Source organism: Mastomys coucha, unplaced genomic scaffold (assembly GCF_008632895.1).
Source record: "Mastomys coucha isolate ucsf_1 unplaced genomic scaffold, UCSF_Mcou_1 pScaffold18, whole genome shotgun sequence".
Taxonomy (NCBI): Eukaryota; Metazoa; Chordata; class Mammalia; order Rodentia; family Muridae; genus Mastomys; species Mastomys coucha.
In genome coordinates this window covers 5,517,378-5,540,492 of record NW_022196900.1, presented here as the reverse complement: position 1 = coordinate 5,540,492, position 23,115 = coordinate 5,517,378, and the positions used below count along the sequence as shown (strand labels likewise).

General features: G+C 48.8%; 1 protein-coding gene across 4 annotated transcripts in view; it reads left to right on the top strand.

Moving 5' to 3' along the window:
- Pax5 (paired box 5) overlaps positions 1 to 23,115 on the top strand; it is a 187,608-nt gene that overhangs the window by 99,643 nt on the left and 64,850 nt on the right. For all 4 annotated transcript variants that reach the window (XM_031377271.1, XM_031377268.1, XM_031377269.1 and 1 more), the window contains one exon: positions 7,112 to 7,241. In XM_031377271.1, the coding sequence (XP_031233131.1) occupies positions 7,112 to 7,241 (130 nt within the window). The remainder of the gene's footprint in view (positions 1 to 7,111; positions 7,242 to 23,115) is intronic.

The window sequence follows — 23,115 nt, the reverse complement described above, 5'->3', positions numbered from 1 at the left end:
GAGAGAGAGAGAGAGAGAGAGAGAAAGAGAGAGAGAGAGAGAGAACATACTCTCCAGAACTTGATTCCCGTTACTCCTCTTCTACGTTTTTGTGGCCTTCCAGAATTGGTCACACATCCCCATATTCCAGCTAAGGAAAGCAGCTGAGACCACACATGTGGCCATGCCACTTTCACAAACCTAGGTGAGGCCCAGCGCCAGCCTGAGGCGGGGCAGTGTCAGTGTCTGAGCACTGTCTTTTCCTACCATAACTCCGCCTCTGAGCTGCTGTGAGAGGAGCCTCTGCAGCTCCTCTGGGCCCCTCTGAGTTTCTCTCCTGCAGACGCTCACACCCCAGAGGACATAACGCACCTGCAAGGATATTGCAGGGAACGCACCAGGCAGGAGGAAGGCCTAAGGTCTTCCTTTTTTGGAAAGGTTTGGAGTTCACAGTCCCTGAAGGCGGCACTGGGATCAGGTGTGGCAGCCTGGAGGAGCAGGACAGGCACAGGGGTGAGGGGTAGAGAAAAACTCCTGGCTGCCCTTGGCCTCTTGGATGTCCACTGTGTCACAGGTGCTTAGGGATGCTGGTGGACACTCCCGTACCACTCACTTCTCCCTCACTGGGACCAGATAGCCCAAAGCAGCCAACTGAGGGAGGATGGGCTCATTTTGTCTAAGTTCAGAGGGATGCAGTCTGTCCTGGCAGCTGAGGCATGGTGGCAGAACACCCAGGATGCTGGCTGGAGAAGAGCAGGGATGCTGGCTATACAGACAGCGTCTTTAGTCAGAATGTGGAGACATGAATGTGCTGCTCAGTTCCTTCCAGACATGGTCTCACTTCATCACTGACGTTTGAAACAAATCTTTCAAAGATTTCTCTTAAAGACGTTAGGCAGAGTGTAATCAGCCCAGTCATCCCAGATGAACGTTAGCTAATTCCTTGATGCCTTCAGCCACACTTATCCCTTCATAGTATCTCATGATTTTTTTACAGCTACATATTTTACAGTTTGCCTCAGTCAGCGTAGACATGTAACTGATTGGCATGTCTCTGAGTTCCCTTTAGCCTGGGGGCTCCCTTGTCTCTCTTTCCTCACCTTGGACTTCATTTCATGAAGATAGAAATGACATTTTGTCTTGTGGGCCTATGACAACAGTAAAGAGTTCTCAGTAAAGAGATCTCAGGAATTAGAGATCATACAGTGAAAGCCCCCAGATGGAAATCTCTGGAAGCCACGGGGGCATTCCTGGGGAAGAACCCTTGCTTTCCCAGTCTCAGTCTTTAGGCCAGGCCTTGAGGCCTCTCCTCTCCTACTCTAGCCTCCTCTGGGTAGGGGTGGAGGTCCTTCAGGATGGGAGTGGGTGTCCTGTCTCTGACAGGGGCTCCCGAGGGCCATCTGAAGCCCAAAGGACCCCAGCAGGTAGCAGGGAAGTCCCCCTCCAGAGCTGGCTGAGTCACAGCCCCGACTTCTCATCCTCATGCTGTGCCCCCCTCCTCTGCCCCCCTTCTCACGTGTCTGTTTCTTCTCTCCTCCATGCTATGGCAGTGGTGCCCGGTGCTGATGAGGCAATACTTGGTGCAGCCCCAGGCAGTCCTTTTCCAGGTAATTTCATAGGGACCCAAATGACATCCATGCACACTCTCTTGGGGCACGTGCTTCGGAGTCCGATGCTAGGAACCCCCAACCTCTCAGGACTTGGTCTCCAAGTTGCTTCCCCTCTCCCGTCCATCATGAACTTCCTGCAGGCAGGCAGAAAGGGTTTAGAATGAAAATACATTTCACCCTGTCTCACTCATGGGCCTGTCCCTCTAGAACTGGCTTATGGGAGACTGAGCTAGAACAAGAGTACCATGTGCTCACTCCTAGCTCTGTTTCTGTCTGCCATTGGGCCAAGACTTCAAATGATAGATAAAAATGAAGAGACTAACCTCAAGTTCCTCAGAGCTACCACATCAGACAAGGTGGCTCTTTGTATTTCTGTAACTCTGGCATTCGAGAGAGCGAGGCTGACCATGAACTGGGGCCCACTGTCAAGGAGGGTGCTGGGTCCTTGCTGGTGGTCATGACCTTTGGGGTCTTGGAGGAGTCTGTGGCTGCTGGCAGACGGAGTTTTGTCCCAGCTGTTTGTGTGGGACTGGGCAGTCTGAACCACTGACCTCGGTTACTGTTTCTTTCTGGGTCACGGACGTGAACAGCAGCAGGGACTCTCAAGGGAGGGAGCAGAAGCCTGACATGACAGCTTCAGACAGACTTTGAAGGGTTCAGAGAAGGAGAAAAATGGAGGACACAGCTGGGGTCTGTGACTGTCAGTGACTAGGGGTGGCTGGGATGGGGTGATGTGCCCAGGACTGTAGCTACATCAACACACACTGTGACTGTGTGTGCCCTCCACAAGCCCCACTGGCTAGCACTCGGCTTCCCAAGTAACAGTGAGAGATGGGAGAAGATGGGCATTGCTCCCAGGTAGGAGGCAGCAGGAGTATTCTCTCCTCTCTTGCCCAGCTTCTCTACTCTGTCTCTTTTTACATGAGTCTGTCTCTTTTGGGCCCTGTTCTCCACAAAGGACTTGACTGAAGTGAAGAGTTAAGGATTAGAAATATCTAAGTTCGGTCTGAAAGAGTTCAAATGCAGTGTAGTGGAAAGGGAAGACCGTGCTGCCAGGGCCCGGCAGTATTGTGGTTGTGTTCATTGAGCACTGAATTTGGCTGAGCTTCCTGCCAGCCAAAGCAAAAAGGGATATGTGATAGTTTCTAGTGTTCTTATTGTTTGATCAGAGACAAATTAACAACTTGTTGTGGGAAATAACCTTTCTTTCCCAGTGAATTATGAGAGAAATGGGCAAGGAATTTGAATATTCTGAATAACATTGTCTCCAGAGATTAAGAAAAATACCTTTTATATGACTGTTTTCTTTTATTGCCTTTAATAAATATACTTCCTCAGGGGCTTTAGCTAACACTGGACGGGGTCTTAGCTTTCTTGTTAGTTAGCTTGATGAGGATCGTAGCTGGGAGAGGGCAGGGCATGTTTCCATATCACTTGGAACTACTGTTTTAAAACTTCTTAGTTAGTTATTTTGTTTAGTTAATTACTTTTGGGGATAAGATCTCACTGGGTAGCCCAGGCTGGCCTGGAATTCTGGATGCCCCACCCCTACCCCAGTCCCCTGGGTGCAAGGATTAGAGGCATATGCTGTCATTCCTCACCTCTGATAAATTTTTGAGATCTGTAGTTTTTTATCATGCTGTTGAACCATTCATTCATTCACTCACTCACTCATTTACTCATTCATTCATTCATTCAGTAAGCACTTTGGGGGGCTGTAAGGAGATCCTGTGTTTTGAAAGAAGAGAGATAAACAGCTGCTATAGATGGAGATGCTGTGACAGAGTGGGATATAGGAAGCCACATAGTGAGGGGGCATAAGAGGGGTGATGATTACTTTCTTGGGGTATGGAGTCAGGAATGGCTTCATCAAGAAGTTATTTTTGAGCTGGGTCTTTTGGACACTATAGGAGTTTCTTACTTACTGAGATGGGCCCTCTGGGCAGAGACAGGATGGAGCCTGGAATGTTGGAGGCACAGATAGTGCAACCATGTTTGTGGAAGTCCAGGAGATCAGTAAGAACACAGTAGCCCTTAAAACATCACAGGCTGGAGAACAATTGAATATCCACATAAAAGACAGTGCCCTGCTCCTATTGGACAAAATTGTGCAGTCCTACTAACAACAGAGGCTGGGCCCCTGCCCGATGGTGACGAGGCTGTGAAAACCATTGCCCACAGCCTGGGCTCTTTACTGGGGTTCTTGCTCTTTGCCTTCTGGAAGCCAGTGGGGTTTCAGAAACTGGCATGGCAGCCCCCCGCCCCCATATCTAGTCTTGCAAGCCCAACAGTTGGAGTGAGTCCATGTACTTTGTCTGACACGGAACAAAATCAAATCTTGGTTTCTACCTGGAAATTTAAATACAGGAGAGGCAGGAAATCTCCATCAGCCACACTTTCTGAGATAGGCTCTGTCTAGGGGAAAACATAAGCTTTCCCTCACAGATTCAGCTGCCAGCCATGTCTGCAAATAGAGTCCTGGAGGCTGGGGCCAGGGATGGCATGAAGGGTATTCTGACTCTTGACTGACTCTTAGAGAAGCTTGTGCTCCTCAATTATCTTTGTATCCATGGGCGAGGTCCATCATGGCCCAGGTCCAACTGGTCTACCTTTGTGTCTACTTCCTCAGCTAGTGCCCCTTGCTGGTTTGGCTCCTCCATCCCCTTTTATACATATTTTTCTGGGAGCTTGTAGAGGGTCTCTTTGATCTCACACACCTGCATGCATACAACAGGGCCTAGCACAGGGAAAATGAATGTCTACTTACTGTGCTCAGGCCCTCACTAGAGAGACCCAGAAAGAGGCACTAACACTCGGGTCTGGGCATCCAGAAACCCTAGAGACCCTTGTAGAGCATGGCTGCCTTTGGTGAACTTTGACCTTAGACGCGTTCTTAGCAAGGTGGAGGCTAGGGCATGACCAGCTTGGTACTTCAGGAAGGAAATCTCGACCGTGACCTCTCCCAACAGCTCCTGCTGCATGGAATGCTGACTTGCTCTTCAAATGCTGCTGTTTCTAACTCGCAGCAAGAGATGTATTTTCCTCTCCACTTGCTGATATCTGAACCGGATTTATAAACAGGGCTTAGCTTTTCTAGGTGTGAAACCCTTGGCCTCTGTTCTATTCCTTCTAATTCCATTGCCAATGAGCTGGGGATGTAGCTCAGCCGGTAGAGTGCCTGCCTGGCACGCACGAAGCTTTGAGTTCAATCCCCAGCACAGCAGGAAGTTGAATGTTATGATCCATGCTCATTATCCAGCCCTGGGGAGGTGAATGTGGAAGGATCAGATGTTCAAGGTCATTTTCAGATACATAGTAAGTTTAAAGCTAGCCTAGGTTAATTAAGGCTAGCCTGGGCTACATGTAACCCTGTCTCAAAACAAACACCCCTAAGACAGCAACAAGAACCAACTGAAAGAAAACAAGCCAAAACTACCTCAACTTTTAAGAGTTGGAACCAATTGTTTGGTTTCACCATTGCTGTGGGTTGAGCCTCACGGTCGGAGAATCATCAGGGTGACTATCAAGGTGCCGGGGTGAGATGGCCCATGTCTGGCTCCTGACTGTGGTGCCCAGGTGCTGTGTGGCTTTGGCTTCAAGCACATCTCATTCCTTCTAGAATGGAAGTCCCAAGCCTTTGCATTGAGAAACGGAATGCTACAGCCCCTTTCATGGGCAGAGCTTGAGGCTGAGATGGGAAGTCACAGGTAAAGGTCTGACACATAAGCGTTCTCTGAAAATTGGAAAGTACTTCTGGGGTAGACTTGAGAGCCCAGTGGAGCTGAGAGGGACGACAGACCTAGGTATGCTGAGGTGTTGCTTGCTGAGGACAGCTCAGCTGGAACCCCATGGGCTTATCAGTCATCTTCCAGAAGAGGCTGATTCCAAAACATGTAGCCAAGAATCTCTAGGCCCATAGCAGGCCAGAGAAATCCAAGGGAGAGGCCAGGCTAGGGCCAGGTCTACCTGCACAAGGGAACACTGCAGAGCTGCAGTAATTAACATGGTGTGCTATTGGCACAGGGATAGATAAATAGACCAATGAAACAGAATCCAGGCTGGAAAACCATCTGTGCACATATGGAACCTTGATCTATGGGTAAGGAGATGAACAAATCAACAGGGAGAGATGGGCTCTTAATAACCAGCAAGGCCCAACTGGTTATCCATTCAGAAATGGGGAGAAGGAAGAAATTAGATCTTTGCACCAGACACAAAAATCAATCTCTGGTGGATTAGAGGCCTAAATGCAAAAGGCAAAGACACCTCATATGGTCAGCTCCAGGTCCCGCCCAAACTCCCCAGGGCCATGTATGGTCTCATGAGAGAGAATGAGGCCTTGGGGGTGTGTGAGTGATGCTTACACAAGGTGTCCTGTCGCAGTGAGGACAGGAGCAGGCCTCAGTCACCTTCCCATCCCACCTCAGTGCTTCCTTCTCCTGAAAGTCTGTCTCAGTGACCATCTTCCAGGAGACATGTGTCCCGATCCACCCCTGCCAAGTGGTGCCTCAGAAATATTAACCATCATTTTCCTAAGTACACAAGGAGCTCCCAAATCACAGGTCTCTGCCTGCTGTTCCTGCCTGCCAAGTGTATCATCATAGACAGACAAGGATCTGACCTCCTTTGGCCAAGCAGGCTCCTAAGAAGCTCCCATCAAAAGTGCACACAGCACCAAGTTCATTCTTTTGGCTGAAGTGTTTGCAGTCCGGTTTGGGAGGGACATTATTCGTTCTTATAATGTAGTCTTTCCTTGGATAGGAGGGTCTGGGCTGGTATCTTTTCTGCCTTCCCTGAAGGCCGTTCTGCAATGGCTTCAGTGTCAAGGAAATGACTCATTGCACGCAGGCTTAAATTTCACGAGTGGCTTAAAGAAAGAGACATGACTCAGTGCCCAGCGCATGCACTGTCATGGGTTTGATACATCTGACATCTATACAGGGAATATTCTGCGCACAGGTGTTCATATGCTTCCAGAATCCACAGTCACTCGTCAAACTGTGACTCAATCTGCTCTTCATACTGAACTGGGACTAGGAACTTGTGGTCACCCAGCCCCTGGATTGGGATGCAGCCTGGTCTATTGTGGACACAACCCTCCTCCCCATGTAACCCCAATTTATCCATCTGTGAAATGAGTCTGGATTGAGCGATCCCTCAAATTCCTTTTGAACATTTGTTTCTGGGTTCTGAGAGTCCCCAAGCCAGAAACCATGCTGCCCCCGCCCTTGGCAAGTACACTCTTATTTCTGCCTTGCTTGTTTGATGTTCTCCGTGGCCTCTGTGGCTGAGTGGGGGGAATCTGCACTTTAGATTTGGCCTCTTGTGATGCTGTGTGGGCTCCTGCCCCTTTCTCCACCTGGGAACAGTGGTCGGTTCTGGATACATGTGCTGCTCCATTGAGCTGCATCTGCCCTTACAGCCTGTGTTTCCCAGAACCTCTGTGGACAGGTCACGGCCTTGCATCTGATCAGGGTGCCTCTGGGCTCCATGCTGAGATGTCTGCTTGCTTCCTCTTTCAGACCACAGAGTATTCAGCCATGGCTTCACTGGCTGGAGGCCTGGATGACATGAAAGCCAACTTGACAAGCCCCACCCCCGCTGACATCGGGAGCAGTGTTCCAGGCCCGCAGTCGTACCCCATTGTCACAGGTGAGCATACTTATGTGGAGATTTGGGAGTTGTTGGGGGACAAGAATGAGTGAGAGAGCAAAAGAGCGAGAGAGTGAGGGAATGGGAAGATGCGTGTGAGATGGGAAGCTGTTCTTGGTGCTTTTGAACATGACTGGCCTCTGCTTTAATGGGGTTAGGTGGCAGACTGCTAGGGACACAAGTTGTGGATGAGGTGACATGGCTGCACACTGTTTCAAGTCAATGAGAGAAGACAGATCATACTGTCAGAGGGGTCCCTGTGGTGGGGCCCGGCACTCTGAGGTCTGGAATTTCTCGCTCTCATGAGTCAGGAAAATCTGTTGGTTGACATCAACTTCCAGGAGTAGAGAGACTCTTTGTAAGACATTATTGGTGTTTCAGATTTCCAAGCAGAGGCTGAAGACAGAAAGACTAGGAGGTGCTGGGGGTATGCCAAGCAGCCGTCTTTCTTGGCAGCCGCCATTATCACCATCAGTGCGAAGATTAAGAGGACAAGCCCTCAGGCTGGCAGGGCAGCTCAGCAGCAGCGTGCTGCCCAGCATGTGCTGGGCCTGAGTTCTAGCCCTAGGACAGGCCCCACTTGCTGCAGGGTTCCGACTTGTTGTGTGTCAGTCAGGCAATTTCTGGTGAGTTGTGTCAGGATTCCAGCTGTGGTTTTCTGATCTGTATGCTGGGAGCAGTGGTGATAGCTATTACACAGGACTCTTATGATAATGGCCAGGTTCCTACCCAAGAGGAGCTTGTGCTCTTGCCTAGTATAAAGCAAGCATCCAGTAAGTGGGTGTGTCAACTGTGACTCTTTGGAATCTTCTCACTCTGGTCACCGAAGGACTTGCTGGTACAGGGGGATCCCCTTCTCCAACCCAGCACCTTGGAGCAGGTCCCTGCAGCCAGTTCTGGGAGGGTGTCTCACTCAGAAGGCAGGAGAGTCTCCAGAATATGGAATGTACAGACAGTGGGGGCTCCTAGGCTATACTTGGGCCAGAGCTTGGGATTCAGTCAGAGATGGCAAGATGTCCCTGTTGGCTGATGGACATAATCTGAAGGTAGAGGCAGAGCCAGAAAATTCGCTTGTGTTAGTTTGCAGAGGAGGGATGAATGAGGCAAGATCTGAGGCCCAGGGACCCCTAGTGCCCAGACTGGAGGCCTGTCTTTGAGACCTAACATCTAAGTCAGCACTGGGCTCAGGCTAAAAGCAACTGAACCCTGTTTGTTAGTCTGGGTACCATATGAGGGTCAGATAGAGAAAGAGTCACTTGGTCCTTGGTGCATCTAAGTTGAAGCACAGCCCACAGTCCTCTGAGACTCGGGGAGGAGGTGTGAGGAAGGGGTGCCAGTCAGTGAGCTCCAGCCAGCATGGTATTTCCTCAGGTCCCCTGCGGGGTTCACCAGGGACCTCAGTGACAGTGTTCGCATTATACAGGTGCTGAAGCCAAGCTCAGATGTGCCCACCCTATGGAATAAGGGACTGGGTTAGAGCCACCTTTAGTTTTCTAGAACCCTTGTACTTGTTCTCAGGGGGACCACAGACAACTGAGGAGGTACAGGGAGGGAAGGGGAGCCAGGCTGGGTCAGCTCAGCTTCATGGCGTCTGTCCCTTCACTTAGTCTCAGGCCCTCTGCTGAGCTCAGGGAAACACTGAAGAGAACACGCTGCCTGAGATCACAGCCAACGAGTGGCTGTACCACACTCCAACAGGGCCTGTGTGCTGTCCCTGTACCATGACTGCCAGAGGGCACGTCCGGGCCTGAGACATCCTCGCTATTTGCTTTTGGATGCTCTTCCATCCATGAAGTGTTTCTGATCTCTCAGGGTCTTTGTGGTACTCAAATGAGATCCGGGAGGAGACCGCACTGTAGAGGGAAAGCTTGGGGGCAGGATTTAGGAAATGGGTTTGGGCTCATGCTCATTTAGGTGGCTAATAGTTCAGTGAACACCAAGGCTAAATCTTGTCTTGGAAATGAGAAGCAGGCTCCCTAACCAAGGCTAATCTAGCCTTTGGTAAATCTAACTGGACTTCAGAAAATTTGAGCCAAGAGTTAAAAAACAAGAACTAAACAACAACAACAACAAAAACTAGCTTTCTGACTTCTCAAAAACTTAGAAGAGCTGTTCCTTTGGGGCTGTGGTGCCACCAGTTGTGACAGAATGGGGCTCAGTGGCAGCAGCCCTTCCAGACAAGGCTTCCATGGCAAAGGCCGCCTCACTCGTGTTAGAGTCACGCATGGGAAGGATTGCGCATCGTACCCAGATCCAGAGCTGCAGCTGAAAAGGCCAGCTGGATGCTACAGGAGCTCAAAGATCTGCAGAAAGCTGCATGGGGACTCACAGATTGATTTTCAGATAAACCCTGGAGGAAAGATTAGCTTGAATTGATTTGGATTTCTTCATTTGAAAGTTACATGATACACAGGAAAGGAGAATGAACATCCCTGACCAAAGTCAGCACTATGCTTAGTCCTGAAACATGAGGCACATTCTACAGCAGGGTGTGGCAGTGCACACATGTGATCCCAGAGCCAGGAGGCTGAGCTGGAGGGTCAGGAGTTGGAGGCCAGCCTGGTCTACATAGGAACACCCAATTTCAAAACACAGAAACAAGCATTCAAAAAGGAAGAAAAAGAAAGCATATTCTAATTGTCAGCCTAGTCTTTAGCTTTCTTATAAATCAACAATAATTAGCACAATAGAAGACCGAGACCTGGGGCTGGAGAGATGGCTCAGTGGTTAAGAGTGCCAACTGCTCTTCTGAAAGTCGTGAGTTCGAATCCCAGCAACCACATGATGGCTCACAACCATCTATAATGAGATCTGATGCCCTCTTCTGAGGTATCTGAAGACAGCTACAGTGTACTTAAATATAATAAATAAATCTTAAAAAAAAAAAGATAACATTAATAGAAGCAGCCAGGCAATGGTGGTGCACACTTTTAATCCCACCCCTTGGGAGGCAGAGGCAGATTTCTGAGTTCAAGGCCACCCTGGTCTACAGAGTGAGTTCCAGGATAGCCAGGGCTATCCAGAGAAACACTGTTGAGAAAAAAAAAAAAAAAAAAAAAAAAAAAAAAAAAAAAAAAAAAAAAAAAGATCAAGACCTTCAACAACAATATACACAATACCAGAGAGTAAGTTTAGAATTATAGTAACACAAAAGAATGAGGAGGTGTTCATTCCTAGACTGACTATCAGAAAGAAGTCCCCAAGTAATCTTTGACCTTAAAGCAATCCCAAGTAAAATACCAACAGACCTTAAGAAAAATTCTCAAAATGGTGATAAATGCTGGATAAATTACACATTCAAGGATAACTAGAGATGTCCTAAAGTAAAGAATTAAGCAGACCTGCTAGGACAGTCCAAAATATAGCACCAGGGGCAAGATGACTCAGCAGGTGAAGAGCTTGCACCACATATATCTGGACTATTTCTCCACTGTCCACCTTGGCCATGTGTCTGAAACCTCAGCTTCTGCAATAGTTGTAGCTACTATAGAATTACCATATGCTTTTATTTTTATTTAAAATGTTATTACATTTAATGTGTGTGTGTGAGAGAGATCATTTTGCTTGGTGCATGTTCGAAGGGGTGTAGACGGGAGACTCATGTGGGCTCATCCTGGCATTATGGTGTGTCAGCAGGTTGAGGAACTCCTGGCTCAGCTCCAAGTGAAACTCAATAGCTGGGGTCCTAGAAAAGTCGATGTGGGTGGAGACCACGGGTTCACATTTACATGAAAGTGAAGTTCAGTTCCAAATAACTGAAAACAGATTTCACCTACTTGAATGTTTTGTGGGACAGGGCAATAGCCAAAGAAAAAGAAATATAGTGTGTTTGTCTGTCTGTCAGCCAGCAATGGCCCTCATCATCGAAAACTCCACAAATGTTCACTGTCAGGCCCACTCTCCTCATTTACTTCAGCCTGTGTTAGTAGCTGTCTGGGGAAGCTCAGAAGTCTTGTGGGGGTTTGGGGGGCGGTGATCCTCCAGTCACCTTGGTTCCTCTTTCCAGGCCACAAAAATGGGGGAGGGGGTCCCTGAGCTACCCTATCCTTGCTCTTACACACGGGGCAGCCCAAGAAAAGTCTCCTTAGAGAACAGGTCAGTTTCTCTGCACCATTTATAAACTGCATTAAATATTAAGCTAAAAACCCTGCTCTGCCGGCCAGGGCCACGCTTCAGAAATCGCTCACCATTTGCAAATTTTGGTGATAGTGGCCGGCCGGTTCCTGCGCTGTCAGCAGTTTGGGACTGTCCTGATTGGGACTAATTATCTGCAGGTGTGTCCTTGGGCCACGGGCCTGCTGATGGGGCAGCTACTGGGTTTGCCTACAAGAGAGGATGTCAGGTGGGGTGGTACTAGGCTCCTAGCTTCTGTCTGCCTCCCCACTGGTCAAAGAGCTGACAGTCTTGTCCTTAGTGGGCCCACCTGACCTTTTGCCTTTGAAAACAAAGGAGTTAGGCCAACAAATGCCCTCCTGATCTCTTCCCTGGGGATCATAGCTTTGCATCAGCAGATTGGAATGTCAGGACACTGAGGAGGGTCTCCTTTGGCCCAACAAGTGTAGGAGGCTCTTTGTGGTCATGGCCTTGGCCCTGGGCTCTGAGACCTCTCTGGCATTTCTCCCTTCAACCATCAAGGACCATTCTATAGCATAGCAGGTGAGACTCACTAAGGCAGAGAGAGTAGTTGCCAAGTCCCTGAGTCTCCAGCTCTGCCTTCTACCTTCAATATTTGGAGCCTCAGTACCCCAAACATGGCCACCTATGAAAGCAAACACTCCTGCCCTTTGGATCTGAGCAGAAGCTAAGGGACAGGGGAATAAGCACTGGAATGGGAGACAGAGGTGGGGTTAAATCTGGACTTTGCTACTTACATGCTCTTGTATTTTAGGCAAATTCCATGTCCTCTCTAAGCCTCAGTATTTCTAGTTATGAAATGGGAGAATGGCCATTTTTGCTGCCTGCCTCAGATGTTTGGGGCTTTGTTTTGTTTTTAATACTGATGATCCCAGCAAGACCCCACTACACATAGGACAAGTACTCTGGGTGGTGGTATCTGTATTGGTATTTGGCATTTTGAGAGGATCAAGCGAGTGGTCCCTGCATAGTTTTAAGCATGTTGCTTAGCATCTATCTTAATACATCTCTGTGTTGTATAACTGTTCTTGGTGTATACCTCGGAGACTCTCCCAGTGCCAATTCTCTATGGGTGAAGTGTAGGGGGGCAAACTCTTCTGGGACTCTCAGAGGGTCCTTATCCTGCCTGTGTACGTGGACAGAAAGAGGGTCAGGACATCTGCTGTCAGGACATCTGGCTGAGGGCCACTGGGGGCAGGTGCCTGAGTGCAGTCAGGGATGCTTGTATGTGTGTGCGTGTTGCAATTCTCTCTGTGTGTATGCCCACGTGGGTGTGTACACATGTACATTCTGACACGTGTGTGTGTTCATAAGTGTGGAGGCAGTAAGTTAGTGTTGAGTCTTTCTCGATCCTTCCCAACCTTACTTTTGAGCTAGAACATAACTGTGCCTGGCTGTCACCCACTCAGCTGCGCTGGGATCCAGGCACAGGGATTACAGATGAACACTCTCCACTTTCTAAACACACGGGTATTGGTGGGGTGAGCTTGGGTCCTCAAGCTTGTGTGGCAAGCAATTGTCACCTGAGCCATCTCCCAAGTTCCAGAGAAACACTAGAAACCTCAACCCTGCTTTTGGTCAGTGAGCCCAGTGATTTGGTCCTGTGGGACAGCGTCCAGGGTCCCTGGTGCAGGGACCTCCTTATCCCGAGGGGCACTGAAGCTTTTCTAAGGAAGCTTCTTGTTCAGATGTGCTCTGCTGCCCGCTTGAGCTCCCTCTGGCCGGCCGCCAGGCAGCCCTGAACAGCCAATTGTTCATCCTTCCGCTGGGAACACCTCCTTTGACCCACTTTTTATGAGACTTTTGGAGGCTCATCAGACGCAGCTAAATACCTCTTCCCTCAGAGTGGAGTTATAATGAATAATGAAAGCAAGACTCCGAGAAATGTCTGTGTACTCAGGCTGCTGAAAGGTGTTGGGGGAATGACAAGAAAAGCTACGACACAGGAGGAGAGCTGGGACCCAGGGCTGGGCCACCAGCTTCCTGTGAAAAACACTGGGCTGTTGAAATTGTTTCACGTATTGGAAAGATGAGGTGATATCAGTAGCAGTTCACTCCATGGGACGTCTGTGGACAGTCTCTCTCTTCACCGGGTGTGCCTGAGGGTCAGGGTGTGCGTGAGGGGTAAGGTTACAGTCCACACAGAATGAACACACTGTGGTTTCTTCTTGTCAGGAGCTCTAAGAAAAGTACTGAGGGGGGAGAGTCTGGAAGACTTGAGTAGGGGGCAGGGTGAAGCAGAGCTGTCCCTGAATGGTAGCATCTGATCTGAGACTTAAATTATGAGAAGTTTGGGGATTATTTGGGGTGTGGGGGTTGGGGGAGAAATTTCTAGTGGAAGACACAAACCCAGAAACTGTCCTATAAATGTCCATGTGAGAGAATGCGGTGCCTGCAGAGTGGGGCCATTTCTCAGTTCCCTCTCTGTGGCCAGTTGGACACGCCTGTATAATCCAGACCTTGGCTGTTCTTAGACTTAGCAGAAACTACACAAGCAGGGTAGCTTGACTCTTCACATAGCCCTGGACAATTCTTTACCCAAACTTGGTCACTTCTGCTGCCCGTGATCTTACTCCTACCACAAAGGCAAAGAACCTTCACACAGCACTGTGCTGGAAGCTGCCTCCAGGTGAGCTTATAGATCCAAGCATCGCCACGTCACACAGACCCCTCAAAGTCCATCCCAAAGGTTTTTGGATTTGCATAACATATTTTTAATATTAAAAATATCAACTGTTATTTTGAAGGTCAGAGAAGGAGCCAAATAAATGTCCACTGGGATGGGGCAGATCAAAGAAGTAGAGAGTTATTCCCACAGTGGTGCACACGCAGCTGTCGGAGAGGATGAGAAAGTTCACGGTAGCCTGATGGGAAGTGTGTGTGCAAGGTGTGCATGTGTGCAAAGTGCGTGTGCAAGGTGTGTGTGCATGTGTGTGCACACATGGAACACAACACTCACGCGAAGCTCAGAGAACAATCTCTGGAGTGGGCTCTTGCCTTCCACCTTGACAAAGGCTCCAGGGACTGGATTCAGGTTACCAGGCTTGCTCGGCAAGAGCCTTTGCCCACTGAGCCATCTCCGAGCTTCCATTTACATTTTTAAGCTTTTGAACGCTGTCTAGCTGTCTACTTAGCAACTACCAAAACAATTTAAAAGTGGCCTTTTCAAACTCAGAGGGTTTGATTAAAGATTAAAACACCTCTCTTGAAAGCTTGGTGTGCTTGCTCCTCTCCGATCAACATGGGGAACTTGAGAAGAGGTGGGGGGCCCCTTTAGAATCTTCAGATAGCACCTGCCTAGCCTCCAGTTTATCAGGCCTGCTGCCCACCCGCATCCCTCTGCCAGCAACTGGGCTTCCAGCCCTGCCTGCATCCACTGCCCTGGCCTTTCCATTTCCTGTAATGATTGCAGAGTGCCCTCCCCCTGCCAGGAGACCCTTGCAATAGCAGTGAACTCTTTCCAGACACAACGAACCAGCCAGTGCTGAGTCTAGATTGCTGTGTGCAAAAATTCAACACCTGAGACTGGAAATGCTCCTCTCTCCCCGAGGTACGGGGCCATTTACCTTCCAAAATGACTTGTAGCAAATTCAATTGGATTTAAAATATTCATTTCCACACTAGTAAGGATACCCACAGCAGTCAATGCTTGGATTCTTAGCATCCCAGAAGTTGGGAATCTTAGTATTTGTAAGGCCACTCAGAGGCTCGGAGAAGCCAGAGGTCAGATGGTTGAAAGCCCTAGTGAAACACACGCATCCCTATAATTAACATACACATTGAAGAATGGATGCCTTGCTTTCAGGCTAGCCCGGTGTTCCCAAGAACTATTTGTTGAAAAAAATGAATTGATACTTGTGTAAAGTGTGGTGTCAATTAAAAAAAATAATTTCATCCGAAAGTGCTCTACTCGTTTCTGACCTTGTATTCCATAGGATAAAAATAAACGGAGCGGGATGGCCCTCCTGGTAATGCACTCAGAGATTTTTCACACTCACGGGCAGCTTGGAAGCCAACCTTTCCAAATAGCCTTCCAGCGGGTCTCTGGGCCTCCACCTTCCCAGCCCACCCTGCTGTGATCCATCCTCCTAAAATAGTGACTTCATTAGCTGGTTCTCCTGGTCAGAGAGCGAGTCTGGCTCTTCTCATTGTCTGGAGCCAGGAAGGAAGCTCCTGACGACTTTGCAGAGGTTCTGCTGTGTATCATTCATTCACTCATTCATTCATTCCTCTTTCCATCAAGACTGGGCTCTTCTTGCGTGTTGGCCTGTGTTGGGCCCAAGGATCCTGGTGTTCCTTCTGTCCACATACTCACTCTGATGAGGGAAGCAAATATGGAAACCTGTATAAGACGAAGCAAAGCAGAAAGTGTCAGGGTCCTGGGAGACCCGATGTGCATATGGGCGAATGACAGGGACTTAATGTGGCTTCTCTTCAGTCAGGAATTTGAGAGAAGGTTCTGTGGGGAGGCAGTGTATAAGGGAAGCCATGTTTCTCTGCTTTCAAGGTTGCTTTAATCTTTCATCACCTCTGTCTGTCTGTCTGTCTGTCTGTCTGTCAACATGTCTTGTTATATAACCCTGACTGGTCTAGCACTTACTATGTAGAACAGGATGGCCTTAAATTAAAGAGTGGGCCATCCTGCCTATGCCTCCTGAGTGCTAGAATTCCATGCAGTGCCCTCATGCAGTGCCCCCATGCAGTGCCACTATGTAGTACCCCCATGTAGTGCCCCCCATGTAGTGCCACTATGCAGCGTCCCCATGCAGTGCCACCATGCCCCACTCACCATCCTCCCTTCTTAAAAGTTCAGAGTTTTTGTTTGTTTGTTTAGTTTGTTGTTGTTCTTGTTTGGTTTTTCAAGACAGAGTTTTTCTGTGTAGCCCTGGCTGTCCTGGAACTCGCTCTGTAAATCAAGTTGGTCTTGAACTCAGGGATCTACCTGCCTCTGCCTCCTGGGAGCTGGGCTTAAAGATGTGAGCCACTAAAGCCAGCTAAAAGTTCATGTTTAAAGCCAGACATAGTGGCGCACACCTTTAATCCCAGCGCTTGGGATGCAGAAGCAGAAGATCTCTGTGAGTTTGAGGCCAGCCTGGTCTCAGGACAGTTAGAGCAGCATAGAGAGACCCTGTACCAAGAAACAGTTTCTTTTTAACCAAAAGTAATCCAAACTCACTGTAAAGGTAATTCCAGAGGCACAGAAGTACCTAAGGCAGCTTGTGACTGAGTTCCTGCCCATCATTCCTGACCTGTTTTAGAATGCAGGTATTAGCAGTTACTGGTATGCTATGTGTCTTTCCAGTGTCTTTTTTGTTTGTTTGTTTGTTTGTTTGTTTGTTTGTTTTAGAGACAGGGTTTCTCTGTATATCTCTGGCTGTCCTGGAACTCACTCTGTAGACCAGGCTGGCCTTGAACTCAGAAATCCGCCTGCCTCTGCCTCCCAAATGCTGGGATTAAAGGCATGTGCCACCACCGCCCGGCGTCTTTCCGGAGTCTTATCTATGCCTTGTAAACACACACAACATTACATGCATATGGCTGATTACCTATAATTGCCTTTATACTCTGTATAATGTTAGCTTTCTAAGTTTTTTACTTCATAATTTTATGGAAGCCCTAACTCATCAGGGAGTGAAGAACTCTCCTCTCTAATGATGTGGACAAATCATTGTGGATTTTTCTCCGCAATGGCCCATATCTTTAGGGACACTGGATAGATGGCTCTCAGTTATTGAGGCAAGACTACGGTGGGTAATCTTGTCATCCTCAGTTGGCACAGGGCTGTGGGGTCTGGTTACTGCCTCCATACTGGCTCGGTGCTATGGGGTGAGGGTGTGAAGTTGTCAGAGGCATGGGGAAGCCACAGTGGAGACTGCTTTAGGTTGGCCCCCCAGGAGAACTGCTTTAAAATTTTTCAGTTTGATTGTTTTTATGTGTACAGGTGTTTTACCTGCATGTATGTCTGTGCATCACATGCATGCCTGGTGCCCACAGAGGGCAAAAGAGGGTGTCCGATACTCTGGAACTGGAGTTTTAATAGTTGTGAGCCAACATGTGGGTGCTGGGAATAGAACCTGTGTCCTCTGGAAGAGCAGCCAGTGCTCCTACCATGGAGCTATCTCTCCAGCCCCCAAGAGCTTAACACTGACTTCTTTGAAAACCTGAACAGGCTGTCTCTGGAGCTAACCACACATTTGTGCTTTGGGTCTCCCCACCCCTTATTCTTTGAAACATTATTTTTGTCCTACTAAGAGTTCCAGAGAGTGTCTGGGTTCCCTCATCTAGAAGTGAAAGAGGTTTTATCCCCACCCCACTCACAGGCCCCTGCCATCCTGCTTCTAATAGCATTGAGCCCTGAATCAGGACTCTGAGCAGAGCCTTCTGTGTCCCGAAGCACAGCCAGACTGAAAAGCCAAGCACATTGCATGGTGACCATATAGACTCCAAGCAGTCTGCCTGGCTTTGGCTTGCAGTTCGGTAACTCAGGATTGGGTGGCCTCTGTTTCTTGGCTGTTTGTGTGTGAGCCCCTGTTCCCTCTAGACATGAGGACAGGATCTTGCTTCATGACTAAAATACCAGAGGAAACAGCTCTAGGGAGGAAATATGTATTTCAGCCCACGGTTTCAGGGACATCACTCCATCATGTGGAGAGAGCATGGTTGAGAAGAGCAGATCTCACCATGGCAACCAGGAAGCAGAGAAAAGCAATACATGTGAAGGCAAGGCAAGACACACCCCAAGAACTCAGGGGATGCACAGCTTACAACGAGGCACCATCATTGCCTCCTTTCTCTATCTCCCAATAATGTTATCGTTTATGAATTCATCAATGGATTCATCCAATCTTTAGGCCAGAGCCCTCAGGAGCTAATTTTCTCTGGAGATGCCATCATAGATGCCCTTAGATGAAGGCTTTACTGATATCCTAGGTATTTCTCAATACAAGCAACCAGATAATTAAGATGAATTATCACGTGGTTAAATGAGTTAACTCCTGCAATAGTTAAGTGTTGCTTCTGTTGGTTGCCCAGTGGGGGTAGGAACCAGCTGTGATAGGCATATCGGATCTACAGGCTCCGCTTGTCAGAATGCCTATGAATTCTGAGAAGGTTTCACCCGTGAGCATCACTTTTTCATGTCTTTGAAACGAGAGTCACGATCTCAGCCCATCTTACCGTAGGACCCTAGTGAGGTGTCTCTGGAAGGTAAGGCAAATGTCCCATAAACTGTAAGGACAGTGTCCTTTCTGACCATCCCACAGAAAGCCTGTCACCCTGCCAGCACCCGATGCTCTAGGATTTACCCCTAGAGAGAATGTAAAATCCGGTCCAGAGCTTTGCCTGTTAAATACGTCCACCCTGGGGCTAGGAACCAGCTGACTCTCTGCATGTACCTTCAGCATGGATCTTCTGGGAGAGTCTCCCCCACCCCAGTATTACTTTTCTCAAGAAGCCCCCTCCCTTCAACTACCCTCATTCAGAAGTGATGCTCCTGATCTGGGTCCTGAACCAGGCCATCATTATGATATTATACTATCTATCCTCCGTTCATAACTCTATGAGCCCTGCCTAACTTTCCGTGAGATTCCACACCCTCTCTGCTTCTTCCAATGCAGCCTGATGCAGGGCTTGATACAGTACGGACTCAGGAAGTGGAAGACAAATGGATAGATGAGCTCATATGATTGGTTGTTACTAATCACCCCTCACCCCACCCTTCTAGGTCATTGTCAAGGTTATTGATATGATTCACACACTCACGTGCATATCTGCGGTGAGCAAAGAGGCACATTTTGATTCTAAGATATTATCATAATTATTATTTCTTCCCAAATCCATTGGCTTCTACTATCTGCCGCCTCCACTCCCCACCCAGCTGCCAATGTTCCAAGCTCAGAAAAAAAGCCTCTCTAATTTATCTCTATTAACTTTTATTTTCATTATCTGAAGCTGTAGGACTGCTACACTCCAAGAATGTCTATGAAGGTCTGGTAAGGCTGCCATCAGCCTGAATCTTAGGGGTGCCCTCTATTTGTTGGCTCAGCCTATCTAGAGAAATGTTTTCTTTTCTGGACTCACTAATCTTTTTCTATGCCTTTATTGTGCCAGCTCCAGGATGGGGTCACTTGCCCACCTGGAGGGAGTTAGTAATCTACATGGACTCAGAGCAGGGCCTTTCCCAGAGACCTGGCACAATTTTGAATAGCCAGAGGCATGCCCAAGCTAGGGACCAGTCAACCCAAAGTCACCCATAGGAGGGAAAACGCACACTTGCTTCTGATGTGCTTTATGCCAGGCATGGCTCTACATCATTTGGTTTATGTTAACTTGTCTAGTCTGCATAAGTTATTCTCATTGTCTCCATTTTCCCAAGGGATAGCAGGCATGGGGGGGGGGGGGGGGGGGGGGCGGGGAGGTGTCTAGGAACTTGCTGAGTGTCGCAGAGTTTGTAAACGGTGACGTGAGGATCCAAATGTGGGCAGTCAAGCTGCAGAGGCCACACACTGGACCAAGGAGCCTCTCACCAGGCCTGCTGTGTGGTGACAGACAGGAAGTACGGCAGAAGAGATCTCGGTGGGGCAGGCAGTAATGCAGGGAACAGAGTTATACACAAAGCCGAGGACAGCTAATGGTTCTTCTATGTTGGGAAACTGCATTTGCTATTTTTCTCATCCTTGTAACAAAATGCCTGAGCAGAGTAACTGAGGGGAGGCTAAACTTACACTGGCTCACCATCTCAGGAGAGTTTCGTTCTGTCACCATGAGGAAGGCATGCAGAATGTGTGGCTGGCGGGAGGAAGGCATGGGACTCGTGGGTGGACCCTCCTGAAATCCATTCCTGGTGAGCTACTTCCACCAGCCAAGCCTTTCTTTCCTTCAACAGCTATGGGCTCGACCTGAGCATTCATAAGATGATCCTGATGAGGAACATTTCAGACTTGAGCCATAACAGAAACTTGGGTACTCTACATTCAAGCCTTTTCGGGAGGGGGTTAATACAGGGTTTCTCTGTGTACCCTTGACTGTCCTGGAACTCACTCTATAGACCAGACTGGCTTCTAAGTTGTAGAGATCTACTTGCCTCTTCCCCCTATCCCCCAGAGCTGGGATTAAAAGTATGAACCACCCCATCCTGACTCCCTGGCTTTTAGCATGTTCTTACCTAGGCAAGACCCTCTGGAGAAATCCAGCAATCTCGGGATAGCTTTCCCACCCAATAGGCTGTCATCCAGTATGGGAAACCCAGGCCAACAAAGCTCAAACTTTTTTGTTTATTTGCTTTGTTTTGATGGGGGGAAAACAAGAGAGCAATAATTGTCGCTCTTCTGTCAACTTTCTAGTCAAGCTAAAAAGGGGGAGGTCATGCCTCCAGATTGGGTTTTCTTTAGTTGAGTCCTCAGTTCCTCATCTTTGAGCTGAGAGGACTCCCTGCTCCCTTTGCCTGTATTGCCCTCTGGTTGAGAGGATAAAGGAGGTCAAGTGCAGGGTGGCATGTGAGGGGCAGGAGGATGGGGAAGTTGGTTGGGCAGGAGGGCCTGTCTTACTGACAGAAGCATTCAAAGTCTTTTAGACTCCCATCTCTGCCCATGATCAAAGTGATTGAATTTGGGGGTAGCATGGAAGCATAGGGTCAAGAAAGGATCAGGAGTGGCTAAGGGTGCACTAAAGGCACCAGCTGGATGGACCAGGGAGATTGTAGCATCCTTTACTACTGGGAATGCCAGCCCTGGCCTTGCTGACAGGAGCAGCATTGATGTGGATCACCAGTGTAGGACTAGGTCATGACAAGGTTCCAGTGAGCTCTTTAGTTCAACATCTCTCTGGACAAAGACTCCCGTGGAAGCACCCTCCAAGGTTCTGGCTTACACGTGTGCTTCCCCATTCTCCAGAACTCCTAGTTCTGGTCTTGGGACCCCATTTCAGCTGCTCCCCCGCCCCCCGTGTTCCTAGGGTAGGGCCTGAGAGTACCCAAGGCAGATACAAGGGGTGAGCTGCTCTGTGACTGGAGTTCACCTGCTGCAGAAAGTGACTGACTGGCCATGGCACCCTCTCGGGTGAATCCCTTCTTTGACCTTTGTAATTATTCCTGTTCAATCTCCCCTCGTGTTTTCCCCTCCCCGCTTTGAGGTGCTCAACTCCTGCACCCTCTCCAGGGTATTAAGGATGTGAGTGAAATTGATGACCAGGATGTCTCAGGTCTTTATGATGATGAATGACTTTCACTGCCAAAGCTTTTATTGTCTGTGATTTGGGGAGAGGGAGAACTGATATATCAAGGCTGCCTGTCACACCATTTAATACAGTTATAAATCCTGACGTCACTAACTGGTGGTCAGAAGCTGGAGAATTCCGCCGGCCTCCGCTTTGCAGAGCCTTTATGGATTTTTCCCTTCTCTCACCCCTCTCTTTGCTTGACTGTCATGACTGTGTTGTGGGGGGATGGGCACAGTGAGGTGCTGATTTTAAATATCCCAGGGACATTCTAGGGAGGAAATGGGATCCCTTCCCTCACCTTCATCTCAGAGAGAGGCCAGTGAAAAAAAGCCTTGGGTTCTAAGAAGAGCAAGAAATTCCTCACCGGGACAGTTCCTAAAGCCTATACCTACTCTCTCACCTGTATACTGCCTGTCACAGCTCTCCTGGTGACTTAACATCTGCTACCTACCAGAGCTCCTTCCGTTCTAAGAAGGGTAACAAGGAAAGGGTTGACTCTAGGTTTGCAGAAGGAGAAAACGAGCCTCAGTTTACAGAAGGGGAAACTGAGGTTAAGTAAAGAAAAGTGTTGCCACACCCAGTGGATACTGAGAGACCTCCCCCAGTGTGAAGCCACAGAGTATCTCCATCAAGAGTTGGGGGAGCGGGGAGGAACCTGCCTACCTGCCAGTCCTGGGGAGAATCCTTGACCCACCCCTACCATCAAGATCCTGAGAAGGATTTTGAAATTTTCTGGCCCCAGTTTCCACACCTAGAAGAAGAGCTCTCTCTTTATAGACTTTTAGAGAGGTCAAAAGGGGTCATGAACAGACCCTTCCTAACAAGGCTCCCGGGACAGCAGAAGTAAATGCTTTGAAAGGTTGGAGCGATGGTGTGAGAGGCATGGGCTCACAGGAGCACCCAGAGCGCCACCTCTGCCTCCCTGGCATTGTGTGGAGAGTGACCAAGGGAAGCTTCCCGAAGAGAGCAACACTGAAAGCTTGAAAATGGTGGGGATTTTCAGGCTGAAAAGAGAAGTGAGGAAAGCTTCCAAGCAGAGGGAGTCAGGTCATATTGGAGAGGGAACACACGCAGCAAAGAGATGAGCAGATGGAGAAGAGGGAGGGACGGGTCTCAGGGGCTTCCAAGGGGCTGGATTGGAACAGCATCAGAAGGTGCCTCCAAGGCCTCTAAGTAGCGAGTGGCATCCTATAGGTGTCTCTTGGGGATCTTAGTGGAGGATGGCGTAATGAGGATGAGACTCAATCTCTGACCAGCTGATAGAGGTTACAAACCCTCAAGAGAGAAAAGGCGAGGCCCTGGGCCAGACCACAACCCTGTGGATAAAGGAGAAGGAAGGCAAGATGGCTGTAGCCCAATGCAGGGGAAGAAAGGGTGGCTGAGGTCAGAGTAGCTCCTGTTGGAGTCAGTAGACCAGGCAGATAATGAAGCTCAAAACAAAAGCACAAAGTCCCCAGCACTTCACCCAGGATAGCCCAGTGGAATGGCTGGGAGAGTGCTCTCTGAGCTAATGGGCTCTGTACCA